At 39.9% G+C, this 19,133-nt stretch overlaps 1 protein-coding gene across 2 annotated transcripts in view; it reads right to left on the reverse strand.

Moving 5' to 3' along the window:
* Positions 1-19,133, reverse strand: part of slc25a40 (solute carrier family 25 member 40) — a 58,855-nt gene that overhangs the window by 21,919 nt on the left and 17,803 nt on the right. Inside the window, exons 2-5 of one of the 2 annotated variants that reach the window (XM_080210648.1) lie at positions 18,014-18,121; positions 17,305-17,364; positions 16,805-16,911; positions 11,699-11,766 (exon numbers count right to left, since the gene is read on the reverse strand). In XM_080210648.1, the coding sequence (XP_080066774.1) occupies positions 11,699-11,766; positions 16,805-16,911; positions 17,305-17,364; positions 18,014-18,110 (332 nt within the window). In that variant the 5' untranslated portion in view covers positions 18,111-18,121. Of the gene's footprint in view, positions 1-11,698; positions 11,767-16,804; positions 16,912-17,304; positions 17,365-18,013; positions 18,127-19,133 lie in introns of both variants that reach the window. The other variant, XM_080210641.1, reaches the window with a different exon arrangement.

A 19,133-nucleotide genomic window follows, 5' to 3' on the forward strand; every position in this document is an offset into this window, starting at 1 on the left:
TTGCGGCCACTAAAATTTTTGTAGTGAGGTAGCACTATCAGATTCTAATATGAAGTAACCACTTGTTAATGAGATGTGCTAATAGGAGTCAACAGGTGAAAAAAGTAGCAAAGCACATCACAGAGAAAAAGATTCTCTCACAAAGCACTGAAGGAAATGGGATTTGTGGGCTCTACCCAAATGATTTTTGACCCTGAATGGAAAAAATGAGTAGAATATGCTTTTAACGTTAGTCATGTTAAAGGTGGTAGCAACAGAGCTGTTTGAAGGACGAGTTATTTTCATTTACATCAGTTATCCTACCATGAATCGTGAGACACAAGCATAGAATATCTATGTTAAAAGCATTTTTAATTAGGAGCTTATAAATCAAACTATTTAATTATACACAATTGCAAACAGTTTCACTTGGTGAAACTTAATGCAACTGGAAATTAATGTGGATTAGAAAACAGGAGTAGGAGTTATTCCTGTGACAGCAATAATACTGTTGCCACCTCCTACATGTTGAAAAATGATATATGCAAGGACACTAGGGAATGAGTGGATCTGTATTGCACTTGATATACCTCCTGTGGTTCCTGGATAAAATGCATGGTTGTAATGTTTTGCAGTGTTCACAGTAAGAAAATGGTTTCACCCTGAAGAATGACCTAATTACACAATAAAGGTTCATTGATGGAACCTGCTGGTTAGAATTTAACAGCAACAAAAAAAATCAATAAAGTGTTTAGCAGGTTTGTACATTAAAACTCTAGAATGAACAATTAAAAATGTCTGAATCATAAGTGAAGATTAAAAAATGATTTCTTCAGCCTTAAAACAGGAAGTGTAGGATCAAGTTACTCTCATGATGAAAGTTTTTGCTTTCTTTTTATAGACAGCTAGAATAGCTACATATATTCTCTGCTAAGCAGTGTAATGCATGATTTGTGCCGTTATTCTCTACTGAACAGCAGAATGCATGATTTGTGCCTATTTTGCCACTATATTGTGAAAAAAATAAAAGAAATTGAATACTGGGTCAAAATAATTAGTTGTACTCTTAAATAGATTGGCTATCTGAATGTTTTAGAAGATCTACCTCACATCGGATGGGGGAGTCCTTTAAAAAATTAGAGCTTCCCTTCACAAATTGTAGAGAGAATCAGGATTGGAAACATTAATGAAAATTACCTCTCTACTTAGAGGGCACTCTAGTCCACTAAAAATGCCCACTATTGTAGGATCATCCTGAATGCAAAGATAACCCAGGCATTCTTTCTCAATTGCAGATCATTGTTCTAAATCTCTCTCCCCTGTTCCCTCCATATTCACTTCCAACAAATGATAGCAGCCCAGAGACTTCTTTGTCATTAAGATTTAGACAATCCAATCAGCTGCCTCTCCTCCACTAGCCCACTTGGCCAAATTTTAATTCTCCTTACTCCAGCCCTGAACTTGTAACTTTGTGTATTTTTTAATATATCACCCTTATGCCCTGTCTGTGCTTATCTTTTTCATGAGATTCATCTACAGTTCAACCAAACTGCTCATCGTGCAACACCTCCTCCTGGCACACGTTAGCTGATATCACAAGCGCTCTCTTCAGGTGTTATCTCTGTCCTTTAAATCTGCTGTCTTCACACCCTCTCCCCATTTGAAAAAAAACATTGACTTTTCTGTCCTTGTAATTTAGTGTCCCATCTCTAATTTCCCTTTCCTCTCCTTTTACGAGTTGACACCTCCCAAATATATTCCCAACTTTACTGGAATTCCATGTTTGAAACTCTCCACTCAGGCTAAATTATCATACTGTGCACCCAAAATCCAAGAGAGGACTAGCAGAAATTTCCTCCAGTTGATCACTAGGAAGGCTGAAGCCATTGTTTTCATTCTTCATTCCACTCTCTGATCCCTAACTACAGACTCCATTCCTTTTCCTCACAGCAGTCTGAGATTATGCCAGTCTGTTGGGAATCTTGGATCAGAATTTTACTGGCATGCATGCCCCAATTCTGGGGGCAGGTGAGGCTCGGAGAACAGCTTTGTCTGTTGACCTCGGGTGGGATCGTATGGACCTCGGGCTGATGTGCCGGTAAAATTCCACCCTTGGTGTTAAATTTGATCCCGAGATGCTTCTGACCTCATTCTCAATGTCTCTAAATCTGCCTATTTTTGCGTCAGTAATCCCTGCCTTCTCTCATCTGCTGGTGACACCCTCATCCTTGCCTTAATTTCCTCTGGACCTATCAATTCCTTTATACTTCTGGCTGGTCTCACACATACTACCCTCCCTAAATTTAAGATCATCCATAACTTGGGTTGCAGCCATGTCTTCAGTTGTCCAGACTTCAAGCTCTGGAATTCCCTCTCTACAGCTCTCTTTCATACTTTAAAACAATTCATAGCGAGGGGGATTGAATATAAAAGTAGGGAGGTCTTGCTGCAGCTGTATAGGGCATTGGTGAGGCCGCAGCTGGAGTACTGTGTGCAGTTTTGGGCGCTGCACCTGCGCAAGGATATTTTGGCCCTGGAGGGAGTGCAGAGGAGGTTTACTAGGCTGATACCGGAGTTGAGGGGATTGAGCTATGAGGAGAGGCTGAATAAACTAGGCTTGTACTCGTTAGAGTTTAGAAGAATGAGGGGAGATCTCATTGAGACGTATAAGATGATGAATGGGATGGATAGGATAGAGGTGGAGAGACTCTTCCCGCTCAAAAAAGACAGTAGGACTAGGGGGCACAGCCTCAAGATAAGGGGGAGGCGGTTTAGAACGGAGTTGAGGAGGAACTTCTTCACTCAAAGGGTGGTGAATCTCTGGAATTCTCTGCCCTTTGAAGTGGTGGAGGCTACCTCGCTAAATATTTTTAAGACGCGGGTTGATGGGTTCTTGATAAGAGAGGGGATTAAGGGTTATGGGGAGAGGGCGGGAAAGTGGAACTGAGCCACGACAGATCAGCCATGATCTTATTGAATGGCAGGGCAGGCTCGAAGGGCTAGATGGCCTACTCCTGCTCCTATTTCTTATTAGAAATACAGACATAGAAAATAGAAACTAGAAGCAGGAGCAGACCTGAGCTTGCTCTGCCATTCATCTTGATCATTGAATTCAATATCCCAAACCACCCTTCCTCCCATACCCCTTAATCCCTTTAGCCCCAACAGCTATATCTAATTTCTTCTTGAAATCAGACGTTTTGGCCTCAACTACCTTTGGTGATCATGAATTCCACACATTCACCTCCCTCTGGATAAAGAAATTTCTCCTCACCTCAGTTCTAAAAGGTTTACCCCTCAAAAATCTTCCTCTTTGATCAGGCTTTTAGTGGTCTGATCTAATGGGCTAGCTTTTTACTGGGTCAGTATGGCTTGGGAGGCCTTTAAAAATGGCATGGGGGGGTGGTTGGTGTGTGTGTGTGGTGGTGTGTATCCCATTTCTGGTATATCTCTCATTCAGCCACTTTGGCTCCTTATACCTCAATGCCAAGCTATGTCCCCCAAAGCAAACCCAATGACCCCTCCTACTACCCCCATACATGAAGCTAGAGCAATTCTAAGCCTATGCATTCACTATACACTAACAAATTAATAAATCTCAAGTGACAGTAGGGTGTGTAAAAAGTGCATTAAAAAGTGAATTGTTCTTAACTACATTCCAATGAAAGTGTCACCTCATCTAGACATTTTAAAGTATCAGTAGCCGCAGCTGCAAGCATTCGAAACCTTCATCTTGTGAAATTGACAGCACAGGTCAAAGACCCAGAAATGTCAATAAAGTAATGTTCTTCCCTGGGTTCAGATGCTTCAACAGACTACTGGATTTCTGGGCTCTCTGCCAAGCCCCAATATGTGTGGTATGCAGTTGAGTTTACAGTTCCTGCATGCAGATCATAGGTGGCCACAGGGGCTGCTAAGTGGACTGTTTAAAAGGTTCTCTAGGACTTTGTTGTTTTGTTCAACATTGGGTTCTCTTGTATACTCACCCCATCTTCCCAAAGCTACTCCCCTTGCCACCACCTACTTAGATGGCCTCTTATAGCTCCCATGCCAATCTAATGCAAGTCTCATGCCAGCCACACCCTCTAACTCTTTGTCCTTATACCCTCCATGACAATTCATCTATATCTATGATGATAGATATCAGGAGCCTGGTGAGATTAAATAAAGGTCTAAATGTATATTACAACCTTTACCATAATAAAGTTTTTTTTTATGAAAACCCAAATTTTAAAAGGCTCTGAAGTGTTTAATCTCTTAGAAAACAAGCTAACTTGTATTCATACGGCCACGTCAAAGACAGCTAATCCTTTAATATCATCTGAAATATGAATTAAACTATGAACTTACATGTCCCCTACTGGGATAATTGTAGGTTGAGGAAAGTAGCTGAACGTTAATAATGTAAAATGATAACACTTATGGTAATGTCTAACAGCCATTTTGTAAATGCTACAAATAGGTTATATTTGAATCTCACTGACACAAAGGGTTTTTTTCTAAAACGAAAAGGGCTGGGTTAAGTAACTTTATAGCTCGATAGTTCCACAGACCTTATGCAGTCTTCACTTAGCTTCACATCTCCTCCATAAATGTGTGATTCTCATACCACAGCACACTATAATGAAAATGGGTTCAGCAGTTCAAATGGCCTGCCAAGTTTGGGTTTCCCTCATGTTGAGTCATGCCCCATCCTTTTCCTCTACCGGTGAAAATGGGCTCAGTTGGAAATGATGGGACGGGGGCGTCCAGATTTGGTCCTACCCACCATTTTTGATGGTCTGGGGAGTGTTTAGGAATGTGAAAATCCTGTGCATCAATATTTTAACATGCTTGACCAATGCAACATAGGCACCAGGAGTTGCAGTAATCATGAATTAAGCTGGAACTTAAAACCTTTTGAAAATAAGTTAATGCACAATTTAAGAGGCAAGAAAATTCACTTTTTCAAAAAAAAAGAGACAGAATGAATACAGGTTCAGTTGCAACAGAAAGAAAGGTAAGCAAAGAAGAGATTAAGAATAGTGGTGACGCTGAAGATGATGGCAGAAACATTAGGTACAATCAGCAGTCTTTCCAGAATCCAGAGTGAGAATGATCTAATCAAGTTTATGGTAGACAGAAAGAAAAATGGCTGAACAGAAAGTAACAGAAATAGATCTTTATTAAAGCAATCAAAATTAAAATTAAGAGAAAAACCATCCAAAAATAACTTTGTCTTTAGAATTGTACAAATATTGTAGGTCAGGAGAGGTAGAAATTAACAGACACTTTGGCTAGCAATCAGGCACATATGTTGAAGAAGACAGCCTTTCTCAATAAGATTATTTTTGCCAGCTCTGATGATAGATATACATAGATTATGCAGGAATACAGTTAACCTAAATGTTTTAAGATTAATTTAAGCAGTAGGCTTGAACACCAGAACATGCTAAGATTGACCGAAGATATAACAAGCTTTTTTCTTGATGCAAACACAATAAAACTGCCAACCAAGGTCAAGTACTTGACTTGATAGAATCACAGAATAGTACAGCACAGAAGGACACATTCAGCCTACTGAGTCTGCTTTGGCAGTTTTGAAAGGCAATCTAGCTAGTCATGTTCTTCCATTTCTTTGGCTATGTTTTTCTCCCCCTTCAAGTATTTATCCAATTCTCTTTTGAAAGTGACTAATACATCTATTTTTGCTGAACTATCAGGCGGTGCATTCTAAACCCAAACCACTGATTGCAAAATAAAATGTTGTTATTCTTCATATTGCCTCTGGTCCTTTGGCCAATCATCCTAAATCTGTTAACATTTGGTTATCAACTCTTCAGCAACTGGAAACAATTTCTCCATGTAAACCCTTCATGATCTTAAACAATTTGATTAAATTTCCTCCTAGTCTTCACTGCTCTAAGCACAAAATCCCCAGCTTCTCCAGTCCAAGTAACTGTAATCCCTCATCCCCGGAATTATTCTAGTAAAATCTATTTGCTGTGCCTCCAATGTCTTCCTATCCTTCCTGTATCATGGTGCCTAGAATAGGGCACAATATTCCAGCTAAAGTCAAATTAGTTTTTTATGCAAATTTAGCAATTCTTCCTGGCTTTTGTACACTCTGGGTGGAATTTAGTTTTGGGGAGAACCAATGGGAGCCCATATTGCCTTTCCACAGGAGGCCTGATGCTATTTCAGTGCAGCATCAGGCCTCCAAACTGAATGATGGTTGAAGCAAGGTGGAAACCCCTCTCCAGAGAGCTTCCAGCTAATGAGAAGTCAGTAACTCTGCAGAACTGGCAGTACAAGCCACTACCAGTATTGCACTAGGGCCTATGCAGAGAATTGGCAATGGATTGCCATTGCCAGTCAGCTAAATTGAGCAAGATGGGTTTCCATGGAGGGTGGCACTGGATTGGGGTGGATGAGGTCAACCAAAAACTGACAGAGGATGGTTTCCTGTGGGAAAGCTTTTCACTTCCCAACGCTGAGTTCTTAAATAATGCACAGAATGCCTGAGAATTGAAGGATACCTCCTCAAGTCCCCCGGAATGTAGAGGCCCTGTGGTTGAATACCAGCGGTAGTAGGAGGAGTTCCTTAAAGGTCCTCAGCTAGAGGCAGGAAGTCTTCCAATCCCAGATTTTATCAAAAGGATGGCAGCAGGTACTATACCTCATTGTTTCCACATCCATCATGTCCACTCCGCCACCTTTGAACTCACCTTCTTGGGGGAGGGCCTTAAAGTCTGACAATATTGCCATTCAAAATGCCCACATCACTATATTAACTGCTTTATTAATCTGTAATGTTGCCAGGTCTTTTGTCTTTTCAATAAAGTTATACCACTAAGCTTGTATTCTATCTGATCTTATACTCTCCAGCACTGATTTTTATCTGCTGCATTTCTTACATTTACATAAGCCCCTTTTTCTTTTGAAATCTATTACTAGCTTTCCAAAATAATCCCAAACCAAAATCACAAACTTCAGTCATTGAGCCCACGATGTGTGTGAGGATGCTCACTCAGAAACTGAAGTAGAAATTATTGTCAATACTTGCTCCGAAGCACATGAGAAACAACACAGTACAACACCTCCCAAAGGTGAGATCCTGGAAAACATGGATAATTTTCCAATTCTTGGGAGCATAAGACCATAAGACACAGGAGCAGAATTAGACCACTTGGCCCATCGAGTCTGCTCTGCCATTCAATCATGGCTGATACTTCTCATCCCTATTCTCCTGTCATTTCCCCATAACCCCTGATCTCCTTATTAATCAAGCATCCTCTTGACAAAGGCAGATATAAGTGAAAAAACACACCATCACTTCCAATGTGACAGTTCAGGTTTCAAACAACTGAGGAAAAGACCACTTTTCTCTTATCTTTTGTGGGATGTGAGCATCGATGGCATGGCCAACACTTGTTGTTCATCCCTAATTGCCCCTTGAACTGAGTACCTCGCTTGGCCATTTTAGAGTCAATTACATTGCTGTGGTCTGTACTCACATATAGCCCAGACCAGGTAAAATGCCAGATTTCCTTCCCTAAAAAGGTCACACGTTGGAACATAAGAACATAAGAAATAGGAGCAGGAGTAGGCCATCTAGCCCTTCAAGCCTGCCCCGCCATTCAATAAGATCATGGCTGATCTGTCGTGGCTCAGTTCCACATTCCCGCCCTCTCCCCATAACCCTTAATCCCCTCTCTTATCAAAAACCCATCAACCCGCGTCTTAAAAATATTTAGCGAGGCAGCCTCCACCACTTCAACGGGCAGAGAATTCCAGAGATTCACCACCCTTTGAGTGAAGAAGTTCCTCCTCAACTCCGTTCTAAACCGCCTCCCCTTTATCTTGAGGCTGTGCCCCCTAGTCCTACTGTCCTTTCTGAGCGGGAAGAGTCTCTCCACCTCTATCCTATCCATCCCATTCATCATCTTATACGTCTCAATGAGATCTCCCCTCATTCTTCTAAACTCTAACCAGTACAAGCCTAGTTTATTCAGCCTCTCCTCATAGCTCAACCCCCTCAACTCCGGTATCAGCCTAGTAAACCTCCTCTGCACTCCCTCCAAGGCCAAAATATCCTTGCGCAGGTGCGGCGCCCAAAACTGCACACAGTACTCCAGCTGCGGCCTCACCAATGCCCTATACAGCTGCAGCAAGACCTCCCTACTTTTATATTCAATCCCCCTCGCTATGAAGGCCAGCATCCCATTCGCCTTCCTGACCACCTGCTGCACCTGCAGGCTGGGTTTTTGCGACTCATGCACAAGGACCCTGAGGTCCCTCTGCACCGTCGCCTGCTGCAGTTTTTCGCCACGTAAGTAATAGTCCTTCCTACCATTATTCCTACCTAAGTGGACCACCTCGCACTTGCCAACATTAAATTCCATTTGCCAGTTCCTGGCCCATTCGCCCAGCCTATCCAGATCCTTCTGCAGACTCTCCACACCCTCCGCGCAATTTGCCATTCCACCAATCTTGGTGCCATCAGCAAATTTCGACACCCTACACTCGGTTCCCTCCTCCAGATCATCTATATAAATGGTAAATAGCTGAGGCCCCAGCACCGACCCCTGGGGCACTCCACTAGTCACCAACCGCCAATCCGAATAGCACCCATTAACCCCCACTCTCTGCCTCCTATTTGACAACCAATCCTCTATCCACGCTAACACCCTACCCCCAACTCCATGCCCCCTTACCTTCTGCAATAACCTCTTGTGAGGTACCTTGTCAAACACCTTCTGAAAATCAAGACAGACCACATCCACCGGCTCTCCCCTAGACACATCCTCACAGAACTCCAATAAATTTGTCAGACACGACTTCCCCTTAACGAAACCGTGCTGCGTCTGCTCTATCAAGCAATTCCCCTCAAGATGCCTCGCTATTTCCTCCTTGATGACGGATTCTAACATTTTACCTACAACAGACGTTAAACTAACCGGCCTACAATTGCCTGCCTTTTGCCTGCCACCCTTCTTAAACAACGGCGTAACATTAGCCGTTTTCCAATCTTCCGGCACTTCCCCGGAATCCAGCGATGTTTGGAAAATAACCACCAAGGACTTATCAATCATCTGAAAACCTATTGAACTGGAGTGGAAGCAAGTCATTATGGATTCCAAGGGACTGCCTAAGACGTCTATCTTCCCACTGTTAAGTACACTTCCAAGTTTGTGTCATCTGTAAACTTGTGCCCTGTACCCCAAATCCAAGTCATTATTGTATACAAAAATAGCTGTGGTCCTTGTTTTGAACACTGAGGAACAATGTATAACTTCCTCCAGGCAAATTTCTCTTCCTTGCATCCAATTTGGTATCCATACTGCCCCTTTTATCCCATAGATTTTAACTTTTTGTCAACAAGCCTATCAGGCAGCACTTCATCAAATATCATTTGTAAATCTGTATATACAACGACTAATATACTTAGGTAAGCTCTATACTATTTCATTAAAAATCAAGATGGTCAAACGATTCGTCCTTAAAAATAATCAAAGTTGGCTTTCCCTCAGATATTCATTCTTGTTACAGAAGCTGCTAACTTTCCCCCAGATAATTTTTTCTAAAGGCTTTTCTACCACCAGCATCAAACTGACTAGTCTGTAAGCATCAGGTTTATGATGTGGGTATGCCGGCGTTGGACTGGCGTAAACACAGTAAAATGTCTGACAACACCAGGTTTTAGTCCAACCTATTTATTTGATAATATACTCACAAGCTTTCGGGGTTAGCCCCTTCGTCAGGTGAATGCTGACCATTCACCTGGCGAAGGGGCTAACCCCGAAAGCTTGTGAGTATATTATCAAATAAATAGGTTGGACTAAAACCTGGTGTTGTCAGACTTTTTACAGCATCAGGTTTACACAGGAAGAAGTCTGACAACACCAAGTTTAAGACTGGCGTTGTCAGACTTCTTACTGTGTTTACCCCAGTCCAACGCTGGCATCTCCACAGCATTAGGTTTAGCCAGATTTGTTGTTGCATACATTTGAAAATATAACTATTTAAAGTGAGGTGGGCACAGACAGGTTATAGCACTATAGATGAAGGGTACTTCATTAGGGTACTAGTACAGTTACTGCCTGGTTGAACTATTTCCCTTTTTAATACTGGGGGACACCTGCTATACTTATATTCCACCTCATAACTTTTAAGGATAACATATGGCATGTTTAACAGAAATATTATGAAATAAAGTACAATACCAAGCCACAGAAGGAAAATTAGGTCAGATGACCAGAACTTTGGTCAGAAAGATAGGTTTTAAAAGAGCACCATAAAGGAGAAAGAGGTGCAAACAAGTGGAGGGAGGTTATTCAAGAGTTTGAGACCTAGGCAACTGAAGGGTCAGCTGCCAATGGTGAAATCAGTAAAACTGAAGATGCTCAAAAGGCTAGAATTAGAGGAACACAGATATCTTGAAGTGTTGTGGTGACAGAGAAGATTACCGAGGTTGGAAGGAACATGGCCACGAGGGATTTGGAAACATGAAGACTTTAAAAATCAAGATCTTGCTCGATCAGGAGTCAATGCAGGTCAGTGAGCACAGGGTGATAGGGAAACAGGACTTGCTGTGAGTAGACATGAGCAGCAAAGTTTTAGCTTACTTCAACATTAGAGTAGAATGTAACCATTTTATTATCACTGAAGTTGTGGCAGATGTATAAAGAGTGGCTGTTCCAATACCACTGGTTTCATATTCCCCCAAAGCTTAAATTTTCAATGTTTTTATTCCATGACAGTTTCAATTTCATTTTTGATCCACAGACTTTTCATGCTTTCGTCTATTGCTTACATTTTCTTCTGGAATCTCAGGTCCTTATTATTCAATTCCTTCAATATTTATGTATTTTGCTTAATTGAAATTATGCAACATGCTTTTCTGATTGTATTAATATGCCACTTATTTGCTCTTGAAGCATATCTCTCCAAAGATGCCAATTATTTGTAGAGCTTAACGCACAGAAACAGGTTGTACAGTCCAACCTCTCTGTTACTCATGTAAGTGTGGATCACATTTATCTATTCTGTTATCTATTCAAGCTCCTTCAACCACCTTTTCCCATCATTTGTCTATCCAATTCAAACTGCAATGCTTTCAAAATTTCACCTTAATCATTAGCTCTGGACTTTGATTCCACTCTCTATAAAGAAATTTACCTTCTATTCTAAATCTCTGCTATCCCACCCTGTTATGATTTTCATTCCTCCTACAACATTGCCCCATAAACTGCACTGGTCTAAATGAAGACAATTTTTGTAACTTTTTTTTGCAACTTTTTTTTGCTTTTACATTTTTTCAGGTAAAATTCTACTCGACCTACATTCTACCCTCTCTAAAAGTCTCAATATCCCTACAATATGGTTTGGAGCTCAATACTGAATACAGCACTCTAACATATTAAGACTGTATAAAGAATTATTACCACTTAGTCATAATATTTTATTCTTCTCTAAACAAAACTTATTTACCCTCAAACCGATGACTCTGCCTTCTTCTACTAACCAGTAACTGCTTATTGTTTCTAGTCTTTTCTGTTTTGTTGTAGCCATTTTAAATGATTGTTTTCAAAAGACATCTGCCAAGGGTTTCCAAGGTAGAATGCAGTTTAGTTCCTCACTAAACTGAAGCAGAGTTGAATGTTCCATTGCTTTTTAAAAATGCAAGTTTGCAGGTCAAGTTTCTAATCTTATGACAGCATTATTTAAATAACCTTACAATGTTGGAGGAAGTCCACTCCAGAGTGACTTTATTCCCTCATTACGAACAATTTGAACAAATGCATCCTAGAACACAGAAATGAAAAAAAAAATACTCATGTTATGCCAAACAATGACTTAAAATGAAGCAAATTCAAGACAAAGCTGTCACAACATCTGAAAGCATGCTGACTGCTTTTTCATTCATAAAAACTAAAACTAAAGTGGAAATATGGTGTAGTTGGTAAGGAATGTAGTAGCTACCAGACTTGACTCAGTGTTCCATTTGAAATGTCACATACTATGTATGATGGAATGAAGCGTTACATGAAAAGTCTATCTGATAATAAATATATACCTATGCAAACAAATATTAGATATAATGGCTCATAATTTGCCACAGCAAAGAAATTGACAGTGCTTGCCATTACTTTGACTTGCCCTTTTTGGTTTAGGATATTTAAACATTGTGTGGAATTTTGCCAAGAATGTAAGTTGAAAGATTAGATTGAGAGACCAAAAGGAAGCGTCAAAACAAAATTTAAAATTTTACATATTAAACACTAACAACAACTAAAATGTGAAGAAATGAGACACACATTTGTAGTAGTTAATTTTCACTGCCAGGGAAATAATTCACATCTATCACATGATTAATATAACAACCTATCGGAAACAGATAAGACAACTTTCTATGTCAAATTAGCGCACATCTACCATGCAAATAGAGCAAATTCTTATCAAAGCATTTCAGCAAGAAGCCAGCGGCAATTTTTGGATTGCCATGATAAACCAGACACCTATGCTCATCTGAAGTTACTGTAGCATTTCTCATAAATAATAGAGGATCAGCCTCATTGTTACTTTAACAGTAAATTGCGGGCCACCATAATTTATATTTTTATATAAAGTATTTATTACAAGTCCTGCAGCGTATTTGTATATCAACAATCTAAACTTTTTTTTAAAAAGCAAAACAGAAAATACTGGAAAATCTCAGCAGGTCTGACAGCATCTGTGGCGAGAAAGTAGAGCCAACATTTCCAGCCTAGATGACTCTTCATCCTGACAAGACTCAATATTGGCTCCATTCTGTGCATGGTTAAGGAATGTTTCCAAAAAAAAGGGAAAGGTAAGCCAAAGAAATCTAGTGCTCTTATGATGACAAAAGAGATAGAGATTAAGATGAAGAATAATTGTGCCTATGATAGATGTCAGGTGGACAGTACAACCGAGAACCAGGCTGGATATAGAAGATTGAACCTGGAAGTTAAAAAGCAAATAAGGGAAGGAATGAGAGAGCGTGAAACGAGATCTGTAGCTAAAATAATACGTTATCACTAGTGAAAGGATCAAGAACAAATCAGATTTAAAGTAATGGGCAAAAGAAGCCATGTAGACATGAGGAAAAACTTTTTCACAAAACTAGTAGTTTAAATCTGCAATGCACTGAGTGTATGGAGACAAGTTCAATTGAGGCATTTAAGGGGGAATTGAATTCTAAGAAACAAGAACCAGGTGCAGGAGTAGGCCATCTGGCCCTTCGAGCCTACTCTGCCATTCAATAAGATCATGGCTGACCTTTTCATGGACTCAGCTCCACTTACCCGCCCTCTCACCGTAACTCTTAATTCCTTTACTGTTCAAAAATTTACCTGTCCTTGCCTTAAAAACAATGAGATAGCCTCAACTGCTTCACTAGACAGGGGAATGCCACAGATTCACAAACCTTTGTGTGAAGAAGTTCCTCCTCAACTCAGTCCTAAATCTGCTCCCCATTATTTTGAGGCCATGCCCCATAGTTCCATCTGCCAGTGGAAACAACTTCCGTGCTTCTATCTTATCCATCCCCTTCATAATCTTACACGTTTCTATAAGATCTCCCCCCATTCTTCTGAATTCCAATCAGTATTGCCTCAGTCTACCCTCAGTCTCTCATCATAAGCCTAGGTAGGGGAGTCTAAAACTAGAGAGCATAGGTTTAAGGTGAGAGGGGAGAGATACAAAAGTGTCCAGAGGGGTAATTTTTTCACAGAGGGTGGTGAGTGTCTGGAACAAGCTGTCAGAGGTAGTAGTAGAGGTGGGTACAATTTTGTCTTTTAAAAAGCATTTAGATAGTTACATGATAAGATGGGTATAGAGGGATATAAGCCAAATGTGGGCAATTGGGATTAGTTTAGGGGTTTAAATAAAAAATGGCAGCATGGACAAGTTGCTGTAAACCTCTATGATTCTATGAACGCTCTCAACTCTGGAATCAACCTAGTGAACCTCCTCAGCACTCCCTCCAGTAACAGTATATCCCTTCTCAAGTAAGGAGACCAAAACAGTACACAGTACTCCATGTATGGCCTCAACAGCACCTTACACAGCTGCAACATAACCTCGCTGTTTTTAAATTCCACCCCTCCAGCTATGATGGATAAAATTCCATTTGCCTTCTTAATTACTTGCTGCACCTGCAAACCAACTCCTTGTGATTCTTGCACAAGTACTCCCAGGTCCCTCTGCACGGCAGCATGCTGCAATTTTTTTACCATTTAAATAATAGTCCATTTTGCTGTTATTCCTACCAAAATGGATGACCTCACGTTTATCAACATTATACGCCATCTGGCGGATCCTCGCCCACTCATTTAGACTATCTATATCCTTTTGCAGACTTTCCGTGTCTTCTGCACACTTTGCTCTTTCAGGCATCTTGGTGTCATCTGTGAATTTTGACACATTGCACTTGGTCCCCAATTCCAAATCATCTATGTAAATCGTAAATAATTGTCCCAACACTGATCCCTAAGGCACACCACTCATCACTGATCGCCAACCAGAAAAACACCCATTAACCCCCACTCTTTGCTTTCTGTTAGTTAACCAATCCTCTATCCATGCCAATACATTACCTGTAACACTGTTCACCTTTATCTTATGTAGCAGTCTTTGGTGTGGCACCTTGTCAAATGCCTTCTGGAAATCCAGACACACCACATCCACAGGTTCCCCACTGTCCACCGCGCATGTGATGTCCTTAAAGAATTCCACCAAATTAATCAAACATGACTTGCCCTTCATGAACCCATGCTGCGTCTTACTAATGGAACAATTTGGATCCAGATGCTTCAATATTTCTTCCTTGATGATAGATTATTATCTGGAAAGGAAGAATGTGCAGTGCTATGGAGAGAAGGCAGGGGAATGGCACTCGGTAAACCGGTCTTGTAGAGAGCTGGTGCAGACCGAAAGGCCTCCTCCTGTGCTGAAACAATTGTGTTGGGTATAATATTTTACGAACGCTACCAGGTAAAGATGAATAGACTGGTCTTTCTTTTGAAGAGAAGGTTAAAGGGTGATCAAGTAGTGGTCTTTAACATTATGAAAAAGTTTGATAGAGCAGTAACAAAAAGCGGGTGGGGAGAATTTAATACTCTCCCCCATGGTGAATTTGGAGAGGGGAGTGGGTGGAAGGTATTTAATCACTTGAGAAGATGACAGGTGAGGACACTGCCGCTTTCCCATCTCCACCATGACTAAATCCATGGTGAGAAGATTCCTGGATAGCCTTCCCACCCTGCCGATAATTGAGGTCCTTAACTAATCAATAAATTCAGTGACAGTCAGGGGGATTTGTCACACAGGGAACATGACAAACAAACCTACACAGGATTGCTTGCAGACTCCTGGTGGGTGGGGTCCCTTTTTCAAAGGTACTCAGTCCCCAATTGAGGATCTGGCATTAGGAAGGCAGGCCAGAAAGCTCTCTCTTGTCCTTGCAGCCATTCTTCTTTGTAATCCTCACCCTGCGAACTGCACTCCCACCATCACTCATTTGTGGCCTGGGTTGCTAAACCTCAGGTGTAAGGCATATCGACAGCAGCCATTGCTTCCCCAGTGATGTTGCCGTTCAGTAGAACTGCCAGTCTCTGGTTGGCAACTCTTGTCAGGTTGAATTTGTACTCCAGGATCATTGATCTGCTGCTGCCCGGCTACTTGTCAAAAAGGCATTTAATATGTCTCTTTACCTAAATCTCCATTAGATTCAGCCCAGTGTTTCTACTTGTGGGGAAGAGAAAATCCATTACGTGTTTGACTTGAACCTTGGAGAGGCTATGAGGGCTCAAGAGTTAAGAAATCTTTTGCTTCTGCACTGTTCTCAAAGTTACAGTTCAGATATAGCTTATCAAAGATGCGGAGGATGGGGAACTTGTTGGTAGCGGTGCCATAAATGGCTCTTGAGGTTAGAGCTTTTGTCGAATCTGTTCATTACTTAGTATGTTGTCAGCCATTTATCAAGAAGGTAGAAATTAGGAACCACTGCTTGACAGAACATTTTTAGAGAACTTCTGAATAAAATACACTTTTGAATACAACTGGGGTAGCAGCAGAACAGAAGCCATGCAAAGGGATAAGGAAGCTCTACAGCATCACCTGGTGGCATGACATGGCAATTGGGACAAGTAAATCTTTTTTATCATTGGCTAATTTATCGTTGGAATTCCCATAAAATTGTTTACAAAGAAGTTTACAATGTATTCCAGATAAGACTTTTAATAAATATTCATTTTACTTCCCAGTATTAGTTTGCACCTTCCTTCCTTCAGTCTTGAATCTCTCCCTCCTTCCACACTATTGCTGGCCTTCCTTTCTTCTGTTTCTACTGCAAATGCTTCTCCCCCCTTACACACATCTTTCCTGCCTCTATGCTTGCTTGAAACCAGTTACATCTCTCAACTTTGTCCAGTTCTGATGAAAAGTCATTGAGCTAAAATATTAACCTACTCTCTTCACAAGATCTGCCTGATCTGCTGAGCATTTCCAGCATTATATTTTTATTTCAGATTTCCCACATCTGCATTATTTTGGTTATGTCAAAGACTGGGATTGGTCATTTGCCATACCTACTAGAGATTCTAACAACTTCTGAGAAAAAAAATAACATTGGTATAAAATTACTGTCTCTAACTATCCATACAGAATTACTCCTGTATTTGAAAGGTATCTTAGACTTGCATTATAATGATTGGCACATGGAGATGTGATACCAATTAGCAAATTCCTTTATGAGAACATTTCGTCACAAGTATTTTAATCTCTTTGGGAGTGCATTCCCTAAAGAAACTTGTACTCTTACCAATGTTCCTTTGAATTGCCCTGGTGCTTTATACCAAGCAGTCTTATTTCCATTTTCACAGATGCATACATGGTCCATCAAGCCATTGCAGTACAGAAAGCATTTCCCTATAATTATAAATATATACATTTAAAAGGCAGGATAAATGTACAGGTTTCTGTCATACACAAAATGTTGATGTAAAAAAGTCATGAAAAATACAAGAGTTATACAATGCACTGGTAACACTGAATAAAATCAATTGTGCAACAAGTTTAATAGATCAGTAACCTGAAAGATGAATGAAATTCACTTGTCTATTTCAGTGGCACACATGTTAAATTGGTAAACAACTCTAAATGCTTTGGTTTCAAACTACTTTCAGAAGTCTTGACAATTATTTTGGTGGATAAACAGCCCAAGACATGGTATTGCCCAATTACTCAATTAGGAAGATATGAAAAGTTGTTACTCTAGTTTGCTTTTATTAAATATTTTCTTGTACTTCATTTAGCAATTACCTTTATGAAATGGAGTTCTTTGCGCTTGCAGTCGTATTTTTATGACATCAAATGGAGTAACTGAAAAGAAAGAAAATTATTTTGAAGAGAATGTTCAAAATTATAGTCCATTATCAACAGATATTAAGCACAACATTACATACAAAGATAGGGCCTGATTCTCAAAGTCCCAATTATATACTGCATTTAAACAAGGCAGAAAACAGCTGAATTCAACAGTCATTTGTAAGTGAATCCTGCTTATTCCATAACATACTTTGGCATTAAAAACAATTTCTAAAAACTAAAGTCTGTGATATAGAAATACTGTGTTCTACATTAGTTTAAAGGACAACAACATCTTCAATTCAAACTAAGCAAAATTCATGAGGAACAAAAGGACAACTGACAATGTGCTATGACCATAAGAGCACATCATCCAAGCTTTTATCCAAGGAAGAGTACACATTGTAAGTTTTCTTGGAAATGGAAAAGGCTTTCAACAAAATTTGATAAGACAATGTGATACAACATCCCTTACAAACTTTCAAAATATTTGTTATACTCTACGTTTCTGTAATTTGGTTTCACCAGTAAACTTCAATACCAAACTCTCAATTTACAAGTCCATACAGATACATATTATAATTGAACTGAAATGTGAATCGTACAAATGCTTATATTTTAAACAAAAAAAGTCCCAAAAACATAAGTAAATGTACTTTCTTACCAATCAATGAAGTCATGAATGCACCAGAACATGAAGCTATCATTTGTTGAATTGGTGTGATTCCATTCATACCAAGGTTTGACTGACGGGCAGCCATTTTGCCTTATTCTACTCTACAGAAAAAAAAATGAGATAGTGATTTTAAAATTTTAGAATAGTCCTCGCAATTCCAGATTTTTTACATTACTAGTAAAAATTCTATTTAGTAGTGGTCAGTCTCCACATCTTCCACTAGATTTTTAATCACTTTTCCGAATACCTCCTTATGTCTCTTACTTTGAATTTCTATTCGATAACTGTACTGTGGAGTGCCTTGAGATGTTCCACTCTGTTAAAGAAGTGACACAACATCTTTTGCAAATTTGCCAGTCATTGAAACTAAAATTTGTTTTTGTTTTACATAATGAGTTGACTGATTTCACCATCATAAAATCATTAGTTTAATCAAAGGGTATCAATAGAGATTTGGGATTTTTTAAAATAGCCATTGTGTTCTTTTGTCAATAAAAATGGTAAACATTTATTTTATACTCAGCTATTAAATTATCTTCATCTGGAGCATATAGTCATTTGCCAGTATTAGGAACATGCTCAGAAGAAACTGGATTGGGAATTTTCTAATTCATTTCCTGTAGGACCATTACACCTAACAAACAATCGGGAGTTTCATATCATCTGGGATGGATTTGGACCATGGTCCCACAACTGAAAGACCAATGTTCATCCAATGAAAAACCTAGTTTCCAAATTCTGTCAATTAATTTTGTTGCAAAAAAAAAAGCCAATTGGAATATAACACCACAGATCAAAGCAATATATGTCTTTTCCATAAAAAGCAGGGTAAATCCAAGCCTGTATAGGTCTGCAAGCTCCTGGGTGCAAGGTGAACAGGACTTGTACACGACAACAAAGCAGAGTTTTGGACGATCTCAATTTTGTGAAAGATAGAAGGTGGGAGATTGGCCAGGAGTTCTTTGGAAAAATCAAATCTAAAAGGTAGCTGAGGCATGAATAAGGGCTGCACCACCAAATATTCTGAGGGAGGGACAGCCTCCAGTGACATTATAATGACTAGGAACCATGAGCAAGAGGAGGTCCCAGGGGCTGAGGAGCAGGCTGG

This window comes from Carcharhinus amblyrhynchos, chromosome 2 (assembly GCF_965287045.1).
Source record: "Carcharhinus amblyrhynchos chromosome 2, sCarAmb.v2.hapA, whole genome shotgun sequence".
Classification (NCBI taxonomy): Eukaryota; Metazoa; Chordata; class Chondrichthyes; order Carcharhiniformes; family Carcharhinidae; genus Carcharhinus; species Carcharhinus amblyrhynchos.